General features: G+C 40.0%; 2 protein-coding genes across 6 annotated transcripts in view; one reads left to right on the top strand and one right to left on the bottom strand.

The window, feature by feature from the left end:
* The window catches only part of ift80 (intraflagellar transport 80 homolog (Chlamydomonas)), a 40377-nt gene extending 36958 nt beyond the window's left edge, over positions 1–3419 (bottom strand). For 2 of the 4 annotated variants that reach the window (XM_018732643.2, XM_018732645.2), the window contains exons 1-3: positions 3114–3389; positions 2339–2422; positions 1732–1953 (exon numbers count right to left, since the gene is read on the bottom strand). In XM_018732643.2, coding sequence (XP_018588159.2) covers positions 1732–1953; positions 2339–2375 — 259 coding nt within the window. In that variant the 5' untranslated portion in view covers positions 2376–2422; positions 3114–3389. The other 2 variants (XM_018732644.2, XM_018732647.2) reach the window with 2 other exon arrangements.
* A 486-nt stretch (positions 3420–3905) lies between these two features.
* Positions 3906–20640, top strand: smc4 (structural maintenance of chromosomes 4). 2 transcript variants are annotated; one of them, XM_018732484.2, is made up of 24 exons: positions 3906–4068; positions 5423–5558; positions 6539–6720; positions 7241–7432; positions 8105–8281; positions 9605–9769; positions 10962–11089; positions 11454–11594; positions 12378–12528; positions 14281–14445; positions 14671–14904; positions 15140–15325; positions 15477–15638; positions 15797–16022; positions 16128–16207; positions 16294–16446; positions 16615–16741; positions 16952–17141; positions 18382–18526; positions 18687–18860; positions 19291–19470; positions 19600–19832; positions 19959–20142; positions 20466–20640. In XM_018732484.2, the coding sequence occupies exons 2-24, from the start codon at positions 5432–5434 to the stop codon at positions 20631–20633; spliced, it is 3870 nt and encodes a 1289-aa protein (XP_018588000.2). In that variant the 5' UTR covers positions 3906–4068; positions 5423–5431; the 3' UTR covers positions 20634–20640. The 2 variants fall into 2 exon arrangements, with proteins under 2 accessions (XP_018588000.2, XP_018588001.2); XM_018732485.2 differs by lacking the exons at positions 3906–4068; positions 5423–5558 and adding an exon at positions 6147–6204.
* Positions 20641–21429: the final 789 nt, after the last annotated feature.

The following is a 21429-nucleotide window of genomic DNA, read 5'->3' as shown; positions in this document are numbered from 1 at the left end:
TGAATTTCTCCGACCCAGAAAAATAGAGCAGGTAGTAAGTATGTGGCCGTGCAATATTAAATTACAAGATATACTGAATAAGATACAGAAAATGGAGGTTTTACAAGAATAACTTTTTTAAAAAAATCAAAACAACTATACATTTCATTGTAGTATTCTTTTACCACAAACATAAAAATAAAACTTGGTTTTCCCTTAAATACTTCACAGGGTCCAGCCACAACTACATCAGATAAATCCATAAGTTTAGACATAATTCTCGCAACCCACAAATATGGGTTAAAAAAATCTTGAGAATTATAAGCAACACCTAAAACTTATACAAATTCAACCTAGATATCTTTCCACTGATGTTTTGATTCAGAGTCCTCTACAGAAAGCATATGAGAGACTTATTTTCAAAATTGAAATGAGCATTGCGCAACATTTTTTTTTAAAATTCCATTCAATGGTCTATACGACAATAAAGAAAAACTAATAGCTGGGAATACGTTCTCTCTCCAAAACCAATGAGGTAAAATAACAGGTTAAATATAGGGGTGGAGAAAATGACAGAAACACCTAACAATATAGTAACATCCATCTAATTAGGAGTACAGCCACTGTTTGCCTTCAGAACCGCTTTACTCTGCCTTGGAAAGCGGTCAGAGAATATAATTTGCACTCTGTGTTCAAAGAACGCGCCATAAACGTTCAATGATGTTTAGATCTGCTGACTGTGGAGGCCTGGAAAGGTGCTGAATTTGTTTAGCAATGTGTTTGGGGGCATTATCATCCTGGTATACAAGAACATTGTGAGAGAAGTGTTTGCACCGTCGGGCAACCCTGGCCTCATATTTTTTGACCCTTATATGACCATGCAGACTAATCATCGGCTGTAATGACCCCCACGAGACGACTGCCCATACCATTACAGATCCCCCTCCACGTTTAAGAGTTGGCAACAAACACTGAAGGTTGAAGGTATCCTTTAGATTTCTCCAAGTGTAAACCTGACCTGATGTAGGAAATAGGGAGAAAGATCACTCATCAGACCATATTACGTTTTTCCGTTGCTCAGGGGTCTGGGTTTTGAATTTTTGTGCGTTGGCCTTGAATATAAATGATTTCCGAACAGCAGCCTTACCATAAACTCCAGTGAAGCTCATAATAAACAGTTTTTCCTGATACTGGGTTACAGAGATGCTAATTCAATTCTGCGGTGATTTTTGAGGCTGTACTTTTGTGGCATTTACCAACTTTCCTACAATACACCCGACTAACCCTGTCAGTGAGCTTCAACTTGCAACCACTGCTCCTCTTTTCCAATGCAGCTTGTCCGTGTTTGGAATATACTGCCATTGTTTTTGACAGCGTTCCCTTCGATAGGTTCAAAAATTTTGCAGTTCTTTGACGGATGCACCTGTAATTCAGGCACTGACAATTTAACCTCTTTGAAACTCGGTTGGTTGCCTGATGTTGCTCTGAAAAGTCACGAATCAAACTGATGACTGTCAGACCTCTTTTACAGCTGACACATACTGCTAAGTAGCAATCCAACTAACAAGCCTTGACTCACCTCTGCAGCTGCATTTGTGATTTAGTTACTTCCATTTTAAACTCATTTTTCATGCAATCTTTCTGTTATTTTGTCTACCCCCTTCATGTATATATAGATGTCTTTATGGCAAATACACTCCTACTCACACTCACAGCTTTAGCAAACTGTACACTGGACTGGGATTCTTTTACCATCTGAGCTGGTGAGCACAAAGATCTCCGCAAGGCTCTGTTTCTTCCCCCCCACAGTTTTGGGGAACCAGTGAAGATCAATAGGGTAGATGTCATCCTGCAACTGCACCACTAGCGTCGTCTCATTGTTCAGCAAGTTCCACTTAAAGATCTGGTGGTCATCACTGCAGGAGTAAAGCTCATCAGCTGTGGTCCAGCCAACACAGCAGACCAGCTCTTTGTGTTTGCTGCCGTTAAGGAAAACATTAAACGGCAACAGGGAGAGCAACATACACAGTGTTCATATACGGAAGCTGCAGAAGGATTTACTTATGAACACCTGCACATAAACACATGAATCAGACAGGCAAGGACACTAGTCATGTTTACCAAATTATGGAAATTATATACAGTAGACAATAACAGCACAATAGGGAGTAGGTTGTCAGCGATTAAGAGCTGTCACCTTGCAATGTGAAGGGTCCGGTTTGAACCTCACTCAATGCAATATCTTTGATCACACACTCTCAATATACACCACCTCTCAGTTCATACACCAACATCACTCAGAAAAATAGCAGAACACATTGAAGATGAAAAATGTAATGCATTCACATTTCAAGGATATGTTTGGGCTCCTTTTGGAGTGATGTCTTTAATCTCATTGAGGTGACGTGGAGAAGGCTCTTCTAACCAAAAGATCCAACGTGATCTTCAGTTACACCAAAACAAGAAAGAAAGAAAACCACATGTTAACTCTTAAAAAGAAAAAACAATTTTATTGCAAAACACCTCCATCTTTATAAATTGAACACCACAATCTCACAAGAGGTTATGAAAAAAATCAACTGCAATGTCTGAAATGAAGGGATGTGAATATAAAAACCGGAGATAGAAATAACAACAGGGAGTGCATTTTAATTGCAAACATGTTTTACCAATAATTGTTTTAAAGAAGAGAATAACTATTATTTCTTCACTTACCTGTCCCTTTCCTCCAAAAAAAAGAAAAGTTTGTATACTAAGATGCTTATAATTATTTAAGTATTTAATAAGACTATCTCGATCGGGGGCGTCTAGGATTCGGACCTGGGTCGTCCAAGTCTATGACAGCTCTACTCTACAGTGTTCACAAGAGATAAAAACGTATTTCACAGTGCATCAATTGGTTTTCCTCAGTGTAAATTAATATGAAAACACAACTAGTTGGTTTAGCTGACTTGTTGCAAAAAAAAAAAATAAAAAAAAGAAAACTGCACGTCAGCGAGTGACTGACTGACTGACTCTGTGTCTCTGCAATTACGGTAATAAATACCTCGTATGTAGCCCGGGACCGTGTTGGTGAGAAATGATGCGAGGCAATACATAAATAATCGAACACACAGAAAACATGGATAACGCACCTCTGGTTTTCTTTAACTAGTCGTCGTGTTAAGCAACCGGCGGTGGAGCCTTGCGCGTCCCGTTGCTAACGGCAGCCGCCTCGTTGCCCACAGGTAGCTATGCTAGCTACTGACTACATTTAAGCTTAAGTTTAACCAAACCAAATAAGGGTATTCTGAAATTTACAGAAAAAAAAAAAACTCTTCCACGGTTCAGATGAACCTATATAGAGCTGTAAATACAAGATGAATTCTGGCTGTATGATAACATGTTTAACATTCCAGTTACCACAGAACACCTACCTTAACCCCGGAGACAGAATCTGGTTCGAGATATCGCGAGAACAAAACTAAAGGCGAGAGTTAACAAAATCTATGTGCGGTAAGTTAATAAATTCCCCAGTATTTAAATATTCACATACTTAAGCGACACTGTATCTAAGAAAACACAGTCAAGAAATGGCACAATGCTTAGGGACATAAAGCGACATTTTACGTGTAAATAGTACCTCGCAATACATTCCTGTATATAAAAATATATATACACGGTAATTATACAGTATATAAATATCAATTTGTGTTTACGCTTGATTTTTATTTTTTATTTATTTTTTTTTTGAAATTGCGAAAGTGCCAAGTTTAATTTAATAACTTTGTGCGCCCCCCCGTTGAACGCAGAACTTGGCATCGACCCGCTTTTTTAAAATGTATTCTCTTTTCGGCTGGTGGCCCTTCCCATGATGCCTTGCGCTAGTTTGTAACGAATTTTGGTTCGACCGCTCCGTTTAGGCGCCATTTTCGAGTGAACGCAGGACCCGGCGGTCAGACTCAACGCTGCAAAGGAGTGACAATTTGCGTTTTACTTTTCAGACGTCTAAAACAAGTAAAGTTCGATTTTAAACGGCGCTCCAACACCTGGAGAAAAAAACAGGAATATTCTCGTACGAAAGGAATTACGTTCTGAGTCAAAGAAAAGGTAAACATTGATTGCGGGCGAGACACGAATATTATATTTAGGTTAGGCAGGGGCCTTCTACTACTAGGCTGACAAAGTTGAAATTGTTAAATTAGGGTTATGGGTTAATTAGTCAGTTTTAAGACGTAGCAGTTTAATAAACTATCGACGTAACCTACTAGTCACGGTTACTTCCTACTTCTTGGTTAATTAGATTGACTGACTTAAGTCGGGAACATGCACTGCTTGCTCCTTCAAGTTCAAAAATGATCGTCGTTACAAAACGATTCATTTTTATAAATACAACATCATCCGTTGTTTACATAAAAACAAATCCGGTGAGTGTAAATAAACTTGGTTAATTTGTGGTGGTAAACAAGAGGTATGAAAATGAGACGTTTCGTTTCGTCGATATTTCCCTTTCGATAGTTATTATGTATTACTAGCTAGCTGTGTTATTCACGTCTCACTTTTATTTACACTTCATGATGTAAATGAAGTCCGGCGTTTGTTTGGACACTTTTCTGAACAGCTTAGTTGAAGTTACATGACTGAGCTCCGATCCGATGGAGCGGGAGTTGACGTTGACTTTCTAGAAGGACATGATCTGCTGATCTTTCGTGTGACCAGCAGTAAGTAATGGAATCACAGTCACAGGAGACGTTTCGCAGGACCGGAGTGGTGCTGAAAGGTGCTTGTTGTTGTGGACGAGACCGTGGGACCCGCTTTCTTTTGTTTTTAGGGTGCAGGTGACGTGTGCATCATGCATGCGGTCATACTTCTGCTCTGGTGTCTCAGCAACCTTGCTCGGATTCATGAGTTTGTGTTTGAGCAGTCTTGATTCTTTTGTCATCCTTAAGTGGTGGCACCCGGTTTGTGGGTCTCTGTGGTCGAGTTGTCAGGTCATCTGTCATTGCCAGAGCGAGGTCACACGATACGGGACCATGGTCCATGTGGACGGTGTTTTGTGTTACCATGTGTAGCTCACCCCCATCGTGTCCAGTGAATGACAATACGCCGAGTGGACCCCAGTCCGGGCTCAAGTTCACGCATCGCCACTTTCAAACTTTACTCGCCGCTGCCATTTTCTTGGAGGTGCCTGCTGGATTGGTCTTACTTCTTGCTCCACAGCTGTTTGCGCGCTACTGCTTCCTTCCTTGCTCAGCATCTGGCCATCGGTGGAGGGATCGTTTCTGTTGGATCCGTGGGAATCTCCGTGGATCAGCGGATCTCGTTTGACGAGGGCTTGTGTGGACCGCTCATCTACTTTTTGACAACTCCTTGAAGGCAGCAGAGGAGCGGACAGCCCGGTGTTGTTCTCTGGCGGTTCCCTGGGGCTCAGGCTCATGGCTGTGCGTTGTGGATCTCTTCTTAGCTCGAAGCCATGCCATCGAAGACGGCGAAGGTCAGGGGGAAGGGGGCTCAGAACCGAGACGAGTCGGACGAAGAGCTCCATGTGCCCCCCGCCGAAAGTGACTTGGACGGCCGAGGAGGATCGGCGGTCACCCATGGTGAGTACTTTCCTCTTGTCCCTCAGCGTGCTGTGTACAATTCTTGAACATCGCATCATCATTCATGTTAATTAATAGTGTGTAATTTATTGTTGTGGAGAAGGTCCACAAAAGTTGGCTTTGTGGCAGCGTTTTTTTTTTTTTTTTTATTCATAACGTGCAAGTGTGTACGTGTGTTATTGGTGAGGAACCCATTACGTATGTGTCGTGGCGTTAAACTTGTGTGTTTAAAGTTTGTGTGATAGGCAGTCGAGAGCTCTCTCTCTAGTAGCGATCGTGGTACGATTATTAAGCCTTAAGGTGTGTTTTTGATGCTGCATGTGTGTATTTTTTATTTATTTTTTTTTGTGGTTGGTGTCAGGATTCTGGGACGGTCTGTGTGAGGGTCTTTCTCTGCGCTCGGTCTGCATTCGAATCCCACCTTTTGTCCAAAAAATCTTCACGTTCACCATCCTCGGTTAAAGGGGCAAGAAGAGTAATTCTCGCGTTTGACTGCTTGTGTTTGCTCGAGTCGATGCTTAGTTAAGAGCTCATATAAAAACTAATAACAGTGGGGTGTGTTTTTACTTTATGACACGTCTTGTTGAAGTACCTTCAGTATGACTTGGGGATAGACATCATTTTTGGAGGTTTTTGTTTGCTAAATGTAAGTCTCGTATAAGCAGATGTGTAGCGGTGCTTGTTTGGCAGTGTTTACTGTCGCTTCTCCGTGGCTGTGCGTGTGTGTACGAGTTTGTGTGAACAAAGGAGCAGCTCCGTCTCAGTGAACTTGCGCTCCTCCTGTACTCTTTTGTTCTTCCTGCCTGTACAGCCCGTGTTGTGTTTTGTTGTGTGTGTGTGTGTGTTTTTTTTTTTCTTTTTTTCCTTTTTCTTTCCTTTTTTTTTTTTTTTTTTTTGCTTCGGACACCCATCCCCCATACTTAGCCCACCTAAACGAACACGCTGACAGGGTGTGTAAAAGCTGAGCGCTGTGCTCATAGATGCCGCGGCCGTGGTGCCGGTGGATGACCGCAGTCTGGAGGAGATCTTGAGCAGCATCCCCCCACCCCCGCCCCCCGCCATGACCAACGAGCCCGGCGCCCCCCGCTTGATGATCACGCACATCGTGAACCACAACTTCAAATCGTACGCAGGAGAGCAGGTCCTGGGCCCTTTCCATAAGGTATGAAATCTCTCTCTCACACACACACACACACACACACACACACGGCGCCGTTTCCTACTGTATTCCTGTCCGTTGTAGTGTGAGGGTGGGGGTGCAGTCTGAGGTGCGTTTGCTCCTAACCTTAATACACTTCTAAGTGTAGAAAAAGTCATTGTGTGGTGGTGTGTGTGCAGACACTAAGTTTAGTCATGTTTCTTCTATCTGTAATGATAAAGTTACCCAGACAATTCTCATGTAATGTTTTAAAATGCTATGAAGTAATGTTGAAGTTTTATGAGTGGTGTGAGCTAGTTTTTGTGACTTTTAATTTAAGATGCCACATTGTCAGCAATAACATTTCAGTGAGTTTCAGAAGTATAATTCTATTTTTTTTGTCCTCAGGGTAAATCATTTAAAATCACTGAGGTGCTTCGATATGGATTTTGTAGAAACTTTAACAGTTAAAAATAATTGAAGATCACTAGTTTGTGCAGTAGGATTGTTAAGACATTAATATATATTTTTCTTTTCGTTGTAGCGTTTTTCCTGCATCATTGGTCCAAATGGCAGTGGAAAATCCAACGTGATAGATTCGATGCTATTTGTGTTTGGATATAGGGCCCAAAAGATCAGGTCAAAAAAGCTCTCAGTGCTCATTCACAGCTCTGACCAGCACAAGGACATTCAGAGCTGCACTGTGGAGGTGCACTTTCAGAAAATTATTGACAAGGTAAAATGTTTCCGCTTGGGATGTGCAGGAAAACTTTGGCCAACTTGACCTGACATCACTAATGTTGAAGGAGCTGTAGTTCATGATGAGAATGTTTTTTCCTAAACAAGTTAGTGTTTTCTTTTCCTTAAGGGAAACTTTTAATTAAATAAATAAAAAATATCTGTTAAAAAAAATTGGGAACAGTGTTTATCAAAAATGTGGCGTTATGTGGAAATGAGTGGAATACAACTGCAGGATAATTTTGCATTTTTTTTAAAACACCTGTACACTTTAAAAGCAAAATGTGGCAAAATGAATTTAGTGCAATTGTGTGAAATTGTGTAAAACTAGTTTTTATGTAAATTTCTCTGTAGTAAAATGAAATTACCTTTTTAGGATTAATTTTGTTACCCTGTGCGATTGGTTCATTTTGAAAGTTCATTAAATTAGCTAATCGCAAGTTCTCTTACAAGTGTATATAGCATGGTTGGCTAACACTGGGGGGGAAAAAAAAAACAATATTTTAGCTTTTCTTATCTCATCTCAGTTGTTACTAAATATCCGTTCTGCTCCCAATAGAGAACAAATACATATTATGTTATTAATTTTGTCAAGTGGTTTAAATAGGTTTTATGTGATCTTTGAAATAAGCTAGCGTACTGCATCTGCCTCTCCCCCTTTCTGCACTAGGAAGGAGATGACTACGAAGTAATCCCTAACAGCAAGTTCTATGTTTCAAGAACTGCCAGTAGAGATAATTCCTCAGTTTACCACATCAGTGGCAAAAAGGCAACCTTCAAAGATGTTGGAACATTGCTGCGTAGCCATGGCATAGACTTGGACCACAACAGATTTTTGATTTTACAGGTAACAAGCTTAAGTTGTTTTGCTGTTTTCTATTTTACATTTCACATTAAAGTCATGTCTGTTCCCTAAATGCAAAACGGCAACAATTAAGTGCAGCCTGTTTAACAGTGCCTGCTGGACTGGATATACAAGGCCTTAAACTGCTATAGCAGCGCATCATGGTTTGCAACACTACGGTAAAAGTGCGAACCATTATTTGCTGCTTTAGAATTTTAAGGAAGAGACAGAAATGAAAATTCGGGTTTTTATATCTTAAAAATAACTTTGAAGTCATCTTAGCTTGCTAGTGTGCCTTCTCCACTTTAGCAGCACGTAAATATTGGTGTGTGTAAAAACGGACCCAAACCCCAATATTACTTGTGCTGCTTCAGTGTGGTGGGGTTAAGCTTCCACACCATGTCTAATTCATTGTGTCCACAGCATCATTTTAATTTTAATATGCTTCTGTTAATGGTTTGTACCTGAACTTGTCAGTGCTGTAGTACCTTGTGCTTTAGCTGTTGTGTGACTGGTGGTTTATTGTGTATGATGCTTGTGAAAGCTTTGTAAGAAGAGAAAGTGATGTCATGCTCAGTGAGATTTCCATAAGGGTATGGATCGATTTCCCACTCTTTAGGATGTAAGAAATGAGCAGATGCTGGTATCCCAGTAACCGGCTGCTTTGAGTGCAGCTGTAAGGTGAACTTGTTGCTTTTCTTTCCATTTATTTTTATTTTTCCTCTCAGGTTCTTGGGACATTAGCCCAATATAAATGATTAAAAATTACAATTTGAAAAAATTATCAAGTGTTTGTTTTTGTTCTAGTTTTACTTTTTAAGGTTGTGAAAGCACTTCAGGTTTTTTATTGTGCTTCTTGTACCTTAACGGGTGTGTGGATTAATAAATGCTTTAGAATTGCCACTTTGTATATTCTGTAAGCCATGCAATCAGAAATCATTTTGTTTTTTTTGTCTAAAAATTGAGGTGACTCGGGTTTTCTTAAATCATGTAATTTTGAGAATTGCAAGTACTACTGGTGGAATAACTTTTTTTTGTGTGTGTTTACACACTTTAGGTATTTTTTGTAATTTACATAGTTCATACTGATTTTCTTTAATTGAATAAAAATATTTTCCTCCAGGTTAGAGGAGCCTTTAGGGTTGGTTTTGTTTTGTGGTGATAAAAACATTTTGGAAATTATTTGTAAGTTTGGAGTCTGCATTTTTAATGGAATTGTGTTACTGCACTTGTCCTAGTTTCATCTTAAAAATAGATGCCTTTTCCTTGTGTGTCCCCACACACTCCGCATGTATGTATGTGTGTGCTTTTGTGTGTGTGGCCCAGGGAGAAGTGGAGCAAATTGCCATGATGAAACCCAAGGGGCAGACAGAGCACGATGAGGGCATGCTGGAGTACTTGGAGGACATCATTGGCTCCTGCCGCCTCAAAGAGCCCATCCAGACACTTTGTCGGCGCGGGGAACTGCTGAACGAGCAGAGGGGGGAGAAGGTAAGTGATCAACGCTACCATCATCTCCTTGATGGTTAACCTGTCACAGCATTCTTAATTTGTTTTTTCTATATGGTAATTATCTTATGCACTTCATTAAATTTTAATCAGTTAACTGACCCTTGTTTTACAATTAAACAATTTTTTTTCAACATTAACACATTTTTCCTTTTTTCTAGCTACCGATAATACTAAATTTGCTACACTGTTGTTACATTTTAAACTTTGCAGATTGTACTAAGTATAAAATATGTATTTGACTATTGCTGCTGCTGGAAGCTGCACTTTCTTTGCAATATCTTGAGATTTGCCCTTACCAGACCGAAAGCTGAAGATTTGACACCTGCCTTATAAGGCAACAGTCAAAATTATGTCCTGCTTCTGGAAAACACCATTTCCAGGGACTCTGTTCTGGCCTTAGTACTTTTGGTTGCTGTGTCAAATATAATTATAATAATCCAGACAGTAACTCATCTGAAATTTACTTTATTAGAAATGGCATAACAAAGGATTTCTTTATTATTCATTAAAGTTGAAGTGATTAATATTTTTGTCTTTAAGGGTATTAGTTTATGATCACTTAAACATTTGTGTAAACATTATATGATTGTATCTAAATCCACATTGTATTTATCTTCTATCACACTGCCTTTGTTACAGTGTATGTAGAAGTTATGTTTTGTCAATGGGCTTTTTTTAAATATTTTTGCTTACACTTCCCTTTAAAATATTAAAGTGATGGATTGTCTTTTTTTCTTTAATCATTAATCAACTTTTTAAATTGAGTTGGTGCTTTTGGCACTTTAAATGAAATATTTCATTTTCTGCATTAGTTTTTAATAATAAAAAAAAGTTCTCATGTTAAGTGTAACAAGTTGAATCTAAATTTCTGTAACTTTTGTAAAATCAGCAGTGGTTATCCTTGTGTCTGGAATGAACCATATACTTTGTGTTTTTTAACATGCAGTCTAGTTACTTTAGTAACATTGTGGGTGTTTTGGAAAGAAATCAATTGAACAAATTAAGTTTATGAATATATTTAAACCAGGTATAAGGAAAATGCATCTAACCTCTCTGCTCATTTTTCTGGTTTATCTGGTCTTTCCCTTTAGGTAGTATATGCTATTTCAAGTTCTAGTGTGTAAGAGAATGTTGGTTAGTTTTACTTACCTTGGACTCGTACTGTCTGCAGCTGAACCGTGTAAAGATGGTGGAGAAGGAGAAATCTGCCCTGGAGGGTGAGAAAAACATGGCAGTGGAGTTCCTCACTATGGAGAATGAGATCTTCAAGAATCGCAGCCACCTCTGCCAGTACTACATGTGAGTATTCTTTTTCTTCTCTGGTGCCTCCCAGGTCTTACAAGAGCCATAGCTCAAGTATATTATGAGCAGTGCGGTAACATTTGCGAACTCTGGGGAAAAATTCATACACGCAATCTTTTAATTAGGTTAAAGATGATGAAATATTTTGCAGGTTTTTTCCTGCACGCAAATTGCATGGCATTTTAAAAGGTTTTCAGGAAAATGCTGTTTTTCTCCAGTGTAATTATACCATCTTCTGTTATCTTAATGAAGTTGATGTTGTGAATTAAGGTTTGTGTTGCTTTCATGTCAGTGTCAGATCTTTGCCCTGATGGTTTCAGAACATGCATCTTTTGGGCTTTAACACATCTCATGTTGTCAGCTATGACCTGCAAAAGAGAGTAACAGAGAAGGAGGCAGAAAAACAGAAAATTCTGGATGACACTAAGGAATTGACAGAGAAGACCAATAAGCTCTCCGAAGAAATGAAACAGAAAAACCAGGATTTAAAAAATGTGGAAAAGTAAGATAATAATATCTTTTTGTATACAAGTTATGTATTTAAGAATCTGACGTATGTAATAATGTTTATACTACCTGCTAGTAACTGTCTTAAAGTTGCATTCTGGCAGTTATGCTGCCAATAATACAGTCTTTGTGCATTCAAACTCCTCATTCCTTGGAATGTCATTTTATGAGTAGTGCAGCCTGTTTCATTTTGTTTCCGGACAAATACGAAAAGGTTGTGTAATCAGTCCAGTTGGAAGCTGGGGTGGGGGGCTGGGGCTACTAAGTAAACATAAGGGCTCTGGTTCGAAAGACAACATGAAACTTTGCAAGTTGCTTATTAAACTATTGTTATAGTTCATAGTCACTTGTTGGCACTTCTACAGTTTAGCTAGAACATTTTAGTATACCTCACATTTAACTGCCCAGCACTTCCAACTCCTCCCTTTAGTGTTGGGTAGTGTACCACCTAGTGTACTGCCTAGCCAATTGCATCTTGTGTTGATCATCACATCTCTCATGTCAGAGCTGGAGCAGAGATTGCTGGGTATTGTTTATGTATGCATGGCTAATAAGTGGCACCTGTTTCTTATGACTTATTTCTGTAGATTTTGACACATACTGTGAGAATAACCTCACATATTTCTTGGATGCTCATCTCACATAGTTTTGGTTTTCATGATCGTCAATGAAATTCATTTAAACAGCGAAGCTAATTGCAATGGTTAATTCTGTAGTACCTATTCTAAACTGTTGCCTCCAAGTATTGTATTGCAAATGTTTCTTTTTCACTGATTAGGAAGCTGGGAGAACTGAACAAGTTTATTGAGGTCCAGAAAGAGAAGTTCACCCAGCTTGACCTGCAGGATGTGGAGGTGCGCGAGAAACTGAAACATTCCAAGAGCAAGATGAAGAAGCTACAGAAGCAACTTATAAAGGACAAAGAGAAGGTGCATGTGCAGCCTAGCATGCTGATTTAATTACATTTTCTTTAGTCTCTCCTTTTAAGGATAGGACAATGGAGAAACACTGGTTTAGTAAATGAAAAAAATATTAATCATAGTCTCAGCCTTTTACAGCAGACCATAAATACTGTATGGTTGGTGCCTGTCTTATGAACTTTTGAGTAACCTTTTGGCATTACAAACTTTGAGAAGTGTTTGATATTTAAAAAAAAAAAAAAAAATCTAGTATACAAATTCGAATCACATGCCGAAACTTTACCAGATGTGGTGACATATAGCAATTGTGTATAGGAAGGGCTACCTATCAAAGTGGAGAAGTAAGCAGCAGTTGAACAAGCTGTTGATAATCCTTTGCTTCTGTATTGATCAGTTCTGAGCCCATTACACCACCCCTATGTAATACTTCCATATCTGAGTTGATACGCCACTGTTTGTGCTTGGGTAAATAACATACAGCTTATTTTTAAAATTTCTTATAAATATGCTTTCATTTCTCATGCCTGTATTGGGTATTACTGAAATTTGTGTGGTGTATAGGGTGAAAAAGGATCCTGGAACAGCAGACAAGCGCAAATGCCCTTACCTAGCTCTGGCGAGGGTTCTTTATTGCACTTTATTTACAAGCTGTTCCATCTGAAAAGCCCCATAGTTCAATCCCCCTGTGTGGCTGTCTGGGCTGCTAAAACTGATATTACGTTTATTCTTTCTGCAGATTATTTTTTCCAACTTTTCAAGTAACAAACCAACACTCAGTCCCAGCTGTTTTCATAAGTAGTGGACCAATTGTAATGTATTAAAATGATTGCTTATAAAAAATGCTGTTAAAGTTAACGTGTGTTACATGTGCATTGTAAACAAAGGAAAATTTCTTTGAGCACTTACAAGGGCTGCCTGACTTTCCAAAACAGCAGTATCAGATCAGAGAACATTCCTCTGTAGTGAATGAAACTGATTGCACAACGAAATCTTAACACGCGCTATCAGCAAACGAGATTTGTGCAAGGCCAGATGTGTGTTGTATTTTTATAGTATAAGCTAACAATTCAGAATAATGATTCTGCCTCAACTGGCACCATTGTGAAGACGAACCAAACCATGGCATAGGTTTTTAATTACTTTCCATTTTTCAAGTGGAATGTCAGTCTGTTGGGTATACCTAGAAGCACAGTGATACTCTTTTCAGGAGTGGTGGTTGTCAGTCATGGAATTTGAACAAACTGCAAGCAGCATCTAGACATGTTATATCCAGTCCCTTATCTGTAATTTTGGCTATTGTGTTGTAATGGAAAATTTCCAAGATAGATGTGTAGTTCTGGCTTCTTAAAATTGCTTGGTGATTTTAGAAAGGTGGCTGGTTTGTTGCCCATTCTTAATTTAGAATATTGTACCGATTTGCAATTCAGTGATCTTGATTTAAATGGCCAGTATCGATTCCATTGGGTTTTTTTCCTGAACACATTGTCAAAATATGACACCTGCCCAGGTTCTTTTTGTACAGAGATGACATGAACTGTTATCATGTAAGACTTTTGGGGTTTTTTTAAAGAAAATTATTCAATACTGTATGAAAATCATGTATGTCTTAATGGCAAAGCTGATTTTTGGAGAACCATTTTTTTAAGGTGGAGAGCTGAAGATGGTAATAAAAACCCTAGTAGAATCCTCCATTGTGTTAGCTTGACATACGATTGTTGCCTGAAAAATGTTTGTGATTTACACTTTTGTGCCACCCTCTAGCTTGAAGAAGTAAAGAACGTCCCAATGAATAGTGAGAAAATCATTGCTGAGGCTACTGCAAAGAAAAAGGAGCTGGAAGATCAGAAGATGACTGAGGAAGAAAAGCTGAAGCAGGTTATGGAGAGCCTAAAGGAGGAGACTGCTGGCTTGCAGCAAGACAAAGAGGTTAGTGATTTCCTACCCCAAAACATCTCTGCATGTGAATGCTTCTGGTTGCAACATGCCTGTTAAGCTTTTAGTGCAATTTGTCTATTTAAATTTTTCTGTTCAGCAAAAATGGCTGTTGCTTGTAGCTGAGAAAAGATGAGTTAAATATGCATAACTTTATAGCAACTTTGTGCCCTCCCCAAACATTTTCTATTTCTTGTGTTCCTTTGTTTCTCACTTCAGACAAAGGAGAAGGACTTGATGGAGCTTGGTAAGACAGTCAATGAGACCCGCTCCCGCATGGATGTAGCCCAATCTGAGCTGGACATCTACTTGAGCCGGCACAACACGGCTGTGACACAGCTCAACAAGGCTAAGGAGATGCTGCACTCAACAATGGAGACTCTACGGGAGAGGAGGGCTGCCATCAAGGATTTGGAAGTCAAAATCCCAAAATCTGAGCAACAGCTTAAAAAAGTACATGGTGCTATTGTATAATCTTGTACATCTTGTTGCACATTTTATGTGAAATGGGAAAGCATTCTAACAAGATCTAAAAGATGAATCATAGTGATAGTATGGTATAGAGCTGTTTTCACCACAGTACAATTTTACCAATGTTGAGATACAAAAAGCTTCTAAAGACACTGACCTTTTCTGGGAGATTGCTATGGCAGTTTTGTTTTAGTGCATCTCTAATTGCTGTCTCCAGGATGAGAAGGAGCTGGAGCAGATCACACAGGCAGATGAGCAGGCAAGGGAAGTGGTGAAAGACATGAGGCAGAAGGTGGAAGAAGCCAGAAGTTCACTTTCTTCCAACTGCAGTAAGGGAAAGGTTCTCGATGCTCTAATGCAACAGAAGAAGAGCGGCAAAATCCCAGGCATCCTTGGAAGGCTGGTAAAGTCCCTATCATGTCTTTTATACTTGGTACAAAGCATGGTCTATATAGATATATTCAAACATGCTGCTGCTTTTAGATTCTAGGTGCTCTTCAATTTTTTTTGTGTTCTTGCATCTCAAAGTACATTAAATTCCTTTATTCTAATAGGGAGACCTGGGAGCGATTGATGAAAAGTATGATGTTGCTATATCATCGAGTTGTGGTGCATTGGATAACATCTTGGTGGACACTATTGACACTGCCCAGAAGTGCGTCAACTTCCTGAAGACCCAGAATATTGGGGTTGCCACTTTCATAGGGTTGGACAAGGTTAGTCACTTGGGTCCTTTTTTGGATACACACTTTGCAGGAATTCATGAGTTATGTATATAGCCTATGCTTGTGTATATATAGACAGATCTCAATAATAGGTGTTAGTAGTAAGACAAAGTGTTAAACGTACTTCATCCAACTACTTCATGTTGTAGATGAAAGTGTGGGAGAAGAGCATGGGACAGATTGCAACCCCAGAGAACATCCCACGTCTGTTTGACATGGTGAAGGTGAAGGATGAGGCTGTGCGCCCAGCCTTCTACTTTGCCCTTCGTGACACGTTAGTGGCGAATGATCTAGAGCAGGCTACGCGGCTTGCCTTCCAGAAGGATAAGCGATGGAGAGTGGTGACCCTGCAAGGCCAGATTATTGAGCAGGCTGGTATGTCTTCCCCAGGCCTTTCAGAGAAAAATCTGGTAAAATAATGTGATAGTTTTCTTTAACACTGCCTGTTAAAAATAATTTGAATTTTGCTCTGCCTTGAAGGTACGATGACTGGAGGGGGTGGTCGTGTAATGCGGGGCAGAATGGGCACTTCTGTGGGAGTGGAGGTCACACAGGAGGAGGTAAGACTTCTGCCACATTGCAGTAACTAATGAATTCTCAAACTGTGTTCGTTAAACTTATTTCTGATCCCTATCTGAACCTGTAGCTGGACAAGATGGAAAAGAAGCTGAATGTACAGATGGCACAAATGCAGGGTCACCAGGAGATGAAGCTCCAACTGGAGGAGAGGGTACACCAACTGAGGCAGGAGCTCCGTGAAATGAGGAACACACTGGAGAAGTATACTGCCAGCATTCAGGTTAAAGTGCTGCTTCTTTTGTCAGAACTATGTAGAAGAAACTACAGGTTCTCTGCTGAATTTTACTACTAGTACATTTTTTTTTTTTTTTTTAATACAATTGGTGATGTAACAGACTTTTGAAGATTCATAATTATGGTATTTACAACCCCATTTTTACATATCTAGAGTCTGTCGGAGCAAGAAGTTCACTTAAAGTCTCAGATTAAGGAGTTGGAAGCCAATGTCATTGCAGCAGCTCCTGATAAGAACAAGCAGAAACAGATGGAGGAAACCTTGAAAGCTTTTAAGAAAGGTATGACTTGTCATTTCATAGTAAGTTGAATATTGAGATGATAGACTTTAGACAGTATCTCAAACCATGTAATAGATGCCTCTGAGAGGTCTTTTGGGACTTCACAAAGAAATGTTAACATCCCCTATATTTTGACATGACATTGTTCCAGGTTGCAATATTGCTGATAAGGCAGCCTTTCAGTAGTTGAAGTCTCTCCTTTCCTCACAGATTATGAGAATGCTTCAAGTAAAGCTGGCAAAGTAGAGGCAGAGGTGAAAAGACTGCATAACCTCATTGTGGAGATCAACAGCCACAAGCTGAAGGCCCAGCAGGATAAGCTGGACAGAGTCAACAAACAGCTGGACGAGTGTTCGTCAGCCATCACCAAGGCCCAGGTGGACATCAAGACTGCTGACAGGTCAGCACCTCAACCTTGGGGGATTTTGCCTTGAATTCATCACTGCCTGCATATTCATTGAAGCTAATATTTGCTGATCACTTATTTTACTAAGCAAGGTCTTTACTGAAGAAGCCTAAATGTCCAGTTCAGATTCCCTGTGCTGTGGAAGTTTGAGTTAGATTTCTGAAAGTACAACCATTTTCCTGTTTAATTGCAATTTTTTGACCTATTTTCTAAAACTTTCATCTGTTGGGGAGTTAAAGCAACCTGTGTTTCTGCATCCAGCTGTTAGTTGGCAGTAAAACACCCTCACTGAATTGGAGTGCGCGACTCTTCATTCAGCTCTTCCATGTGTACAACTTGCATTTGTCATCAGTGGCACTGATCATCAGTAAGGAAGTAAATTGTATGATGCTTTGTAAAAGAACATCTGCTAAATTAATAAATAGAAATAAACTGTTAATGTGTTTTATGGGACAAATCAATCAATGAGCAGTAGGAGTTAAGTACATAGCGTGGTGAAGTGGCAACACTGGCACCTTAAGTGGGGTCTGGCTGTTTGGTTGGTCTTTACCATGTTTGCAGTCTAAAGGCATGCATGGAAGAAAGCAATGGTAAACCACTTCTGTACCCTTCCTCACCAAGAAAGCCACAGAAATTGTCACTCTGAGTCAAATTTTTCTCTATGGCACTTAGTTAGTTAACTCACCTTTAATTTCCACGTAGCACAATGTTGAATTGCCCAAAATGTTAAAATGAAGTCTTCCAAAGTATTTTCGTTTAAGCTACAGCCAAAACCAAACTTTCCTGTAAATGAATTTGAGGGACTGTGTTGTTTTGATTGTGTACATGAAGTTGAAAGTGGCTTGAGGTAAATTGATCAGGAATCAGAACTGAGCAAGGGTTGTGATCCCCCCCCCCCCCAATTTTCCAGTTATTCTAAATTGGATTTTACTTTACTTTTACTTTAGTTTGGAATTTACCTGTGCAACATACTGGAATTCTGCCCAGGGTGTTCCTCCACTACTTAAATGTCCAGGAAAGACTCTGAACTACTGTTACCCTACATTGTGTTATAGCTTTGTTTTTTACACAACCTTACCCATGAACATTCGGAGGGGTATTTACATTGTGTTCTTTTCACTGACTATGGAGTTACAGACTGATTTATGGTCAGATTTTTGTTCCCAGTTCCCAAAAGCTAAAGGGCCTTTTTTGTGCATTCTTGTTACCTTACTCTTCTTTCCTGCTTCCTCAGGAACATAAAGAAGTCTGAGGATGCGGTGGCTCGCTTGGAAACTGAGATGGCAGAAAATGAGAAGGCCATTGAGGAGCTGATGGTACAGCTGAAGCAGCTTGAGGAGCAGGCAGCTGAAATTATGAAGGAATGTCAGGAGGCAGAGGTTCGTAAGGTCACTGGATGTTAATGGTCCATAGCAAAGGATCGGGGGACGAGATGGCACCAGAAATAAGTCATTTTGTTAAGAGGTACTAAAAACTGGCTAATATAAAATGATTGCGTTTGTCCTTATGGCTCCCCACATTCCTTTGTCCATACTTTAGGACGCGCTGCCTGAGGTGCAGGAGCAGCACCGTGGTGTGCTTCAGGAGATCAAGGCCATCCAGGAGCAGGAACACACAGTCCAGAAGGAGTGTCTCAGTGTACGGCTAAAGGTGGAGCAGATTGAGGGGGCCATCTCCGAGCACCAGAGCAAGATCAAGCACTGGCAGAGAGAGGTTGGTTCGCATGAGCGCTCCTGTTGCTGGTATTCTAAAATTCTCACAGCTATGCCAGGAGTGGGGGGTGGGTTTGGGGTGGGATGCCAGCTGCACTTTCCTGTCATGCCTGGAGCTACTTCATCAGTTAGATAATTGAATAGTATAGATGTTACTGTCCTGACTCCCATTTCTTACTGGGTGGGAGGGACATGTGAGGGATTCTGGCTGGGCATTAGCACTTTAATAAATTCCTCAAGCCAGTTTGACTTGAAGAATTTGTATTTAAAATTTTTTTTTTTCCCCTAAATCATTTTAAATGGTGTACAAGTGGCTTTCAGTTAATGTATTTGTACTGCATCATCTGTAGAAACACCCAGAGTCAGATTGCTTCTAAACCATCTCGTGAGGTATGAAAAGTTGTTCTGTAACCAGTTATTCTTATTTTAAGATCTCAAAGCTCTCCCTGCACGCCATTGATGACAAGCCAGCGGAGGAATTGCCAGTTCTGACCCCTGAAGATGTGACTGCCCAGGATCCTGACATGCTGAACAACAAGATTGCTCTGCTAGAAGCACGCTGTGCCCAGATGAAGCCCAACTTGGGTGCCATTGCAGAGTACAGGAAGAAGGTGCTGTCAGCAAATACCTCTTGATTTCAATCAATTAAAAACATTGAAATCAAGCAGTCAAAGGAAGCTTATTTTGTAATGTGTTGCCTTGATGCCGAATATGTCACTTGTGTATGTTTGTCCCCGTAGGAAGAGTTATACCTGCAGCGTGTGGCAGAGCTGGATGAGATCACCACAGAGCGGGACAAATTCAAGCGTGCATGTGAAGACTTGCGCAAACAGCGTCTTAACGAGTTCATGGCCGGTTTCAACATCATCACGAACAAACTGAAGGAGAACTACCAGATGCTAACTCTCGGGGGGGATGCTGAGCTTGAGCTTGTGGATAGCCTGGACCCTTTCTCTGAGGGCATTATGTTCAGGTAATTTATTCTGGAAAAACAGATCTTGCTTTGCCTCTTATTTCATGGAATAGACTTTAAAAACCTTTCTCATAAGCATGTTTTTTTTTTTTTTCTCAGTATAAAATGTCTTTGCTCTTTATCTAGTGTCCGACCCCCGAAGAAGAGTTGGAAGAAGATCTTTAATTTGTCTGGTGGAGAAAAGACACTCAGTTCCCTGGCCCTGGTCTTTGCCCTCCACCACTTCAAACCCACACCTCTGTACTTCATGGATGAGATTGATGCTGCCCTTGACTTCAAGAATGTATCTATTGTGGCTTTTTACATCTATGTAAGTTCACACTTTAGTCACAATTTTTATTTATTTATTTATTTATTTATTTATTCATTCCCCCCCCAAAAAGCTCAAGAGCTGCCTAATCAAAATTTTTATATTGGCTCTTGCAGTAATGGCATGGTCAAACAGTTTCAGAGGGGAAAAGTACTGTGGCAGGAAGAAGTAATTTGTGACACACTTGCTTTGAATGAAGTTTGCGAAAAGCTGGCAGGGGATACAAGTCTTCTCACTGGGTGTTGGTTGCTGAGTTGAGACTTTGGTCATGTCCAGACTGGATTACAATCTCACTTCAAATCATTCCTTTCTTCCCCCACCAGGAACAAACCAAGAACGCCCAGTTCATTATCATCTCGCTGCGAAACAATATGTTTGAGATTGCTGACCGGCTCATTGGCATCTACAAGACTCACAACACCACGAAGAGTGTGGGCATAAACCCCAAGACCATCGCCTTCAGAGAGCTGCAGGAGGGAGTTTCTGCTTGAAATTGAACTGAGCACTTTACTTGTCAGTCTGTCAATATTGTTTTAAACTGTGTATATTGGTAACTTCTGTCAGTTGCTGTCTTTCATATTAAAACTATCTCCAATTAATACTTCCTTTATCTCATCAAAGTACTGTACTTTTGAGACATTGTGCCTTTAAGATGCAGCTTTTTGGTAAGGTATAAATTTATACCAGAAGAGTAAAAACAAATATAAAGACTGAGTTGTGGTTTGTTATTGAAATGGACAACTTAAAGCTCAGTTATATTTATTTGCTTAGCAGATGCTTTTGTCCAAAGTAACTTCCAATGAACACTATATAGGGCTGTCAGCTCATGCTCAACCAACTTAAGGTGACCCACACTGCTTAGATGCACTACCCACAATAAGCTACTCATTTGTCCATCAGTGAAACACTTTCTCTCTGTCTCACACACACACACTCACTATAGGTGACTTTTAGAGTCACAAATCCATCTGAACAGCATGTCTTTCGATTGTGGGATGAAATCAGCACGCAAGATGCAAGTTCCACACCCACTGAGCAGGGATTTAACCCACCCCCTCACACTACCCAAGCACTGTGAGACGGTGGTAGAGTGGCATAGCAAGTAATACTGCACCTTTCTGTATTTACTTTACTATTTTCTGCAAAGTGACTGGTAATGTTAAGTTTCTTGCAATTATTTACCTTTTCATAAAGTTGGGTAATTTCATTAGAGCAATTTATGTACCTTACTAAGGAGTACTACAGCTGGAGGTGGAATTTGAACCAGCAACCTTTAGGTCTAAAGGG

This window comes from Scleropages formosus, chromosome 10 (assembly GCF_900964775.1).
Source record: "Scleropages formosus chromosome 10, fSclFor1.1, whole genome shotgun sequence".
Classification (NCBI taxonomy): domain Eukaryota; kingdom Metazoa; phylum Chordata; class Actinopteri; order Osteoglossiformes; family Osteoglossidae; genus Scleropages; species Scleropages formosus.
Note: the sequence above shows the minus strand (reverse complement) of the source record. Positions and strands in the feature narration are given on the sequence as shown.

Coding starts and splice junctions, on each gene's coding strand:
- smc4 (XM_018732484.2), top strand. CDS start 5,432: ATGCCATCGAAGACGGCGAAGGTCAGGGGGAAGGGGGCTCAGAACCGA. Junction 16,023..16,127: donor CCAGATTATTGAGCAGGCTG/GTATGTCTTCCC, acceptor TCTGCCTTGAAG/GTACGATGACTGGAGGGGGT. Junction 17,142..18,381: donor GACATCAAGACTGCTGACAG/GTCAGCACCTCA, acceptor CTGCTTCCTCAG/GAACATAAAGAAGTCTGAGG.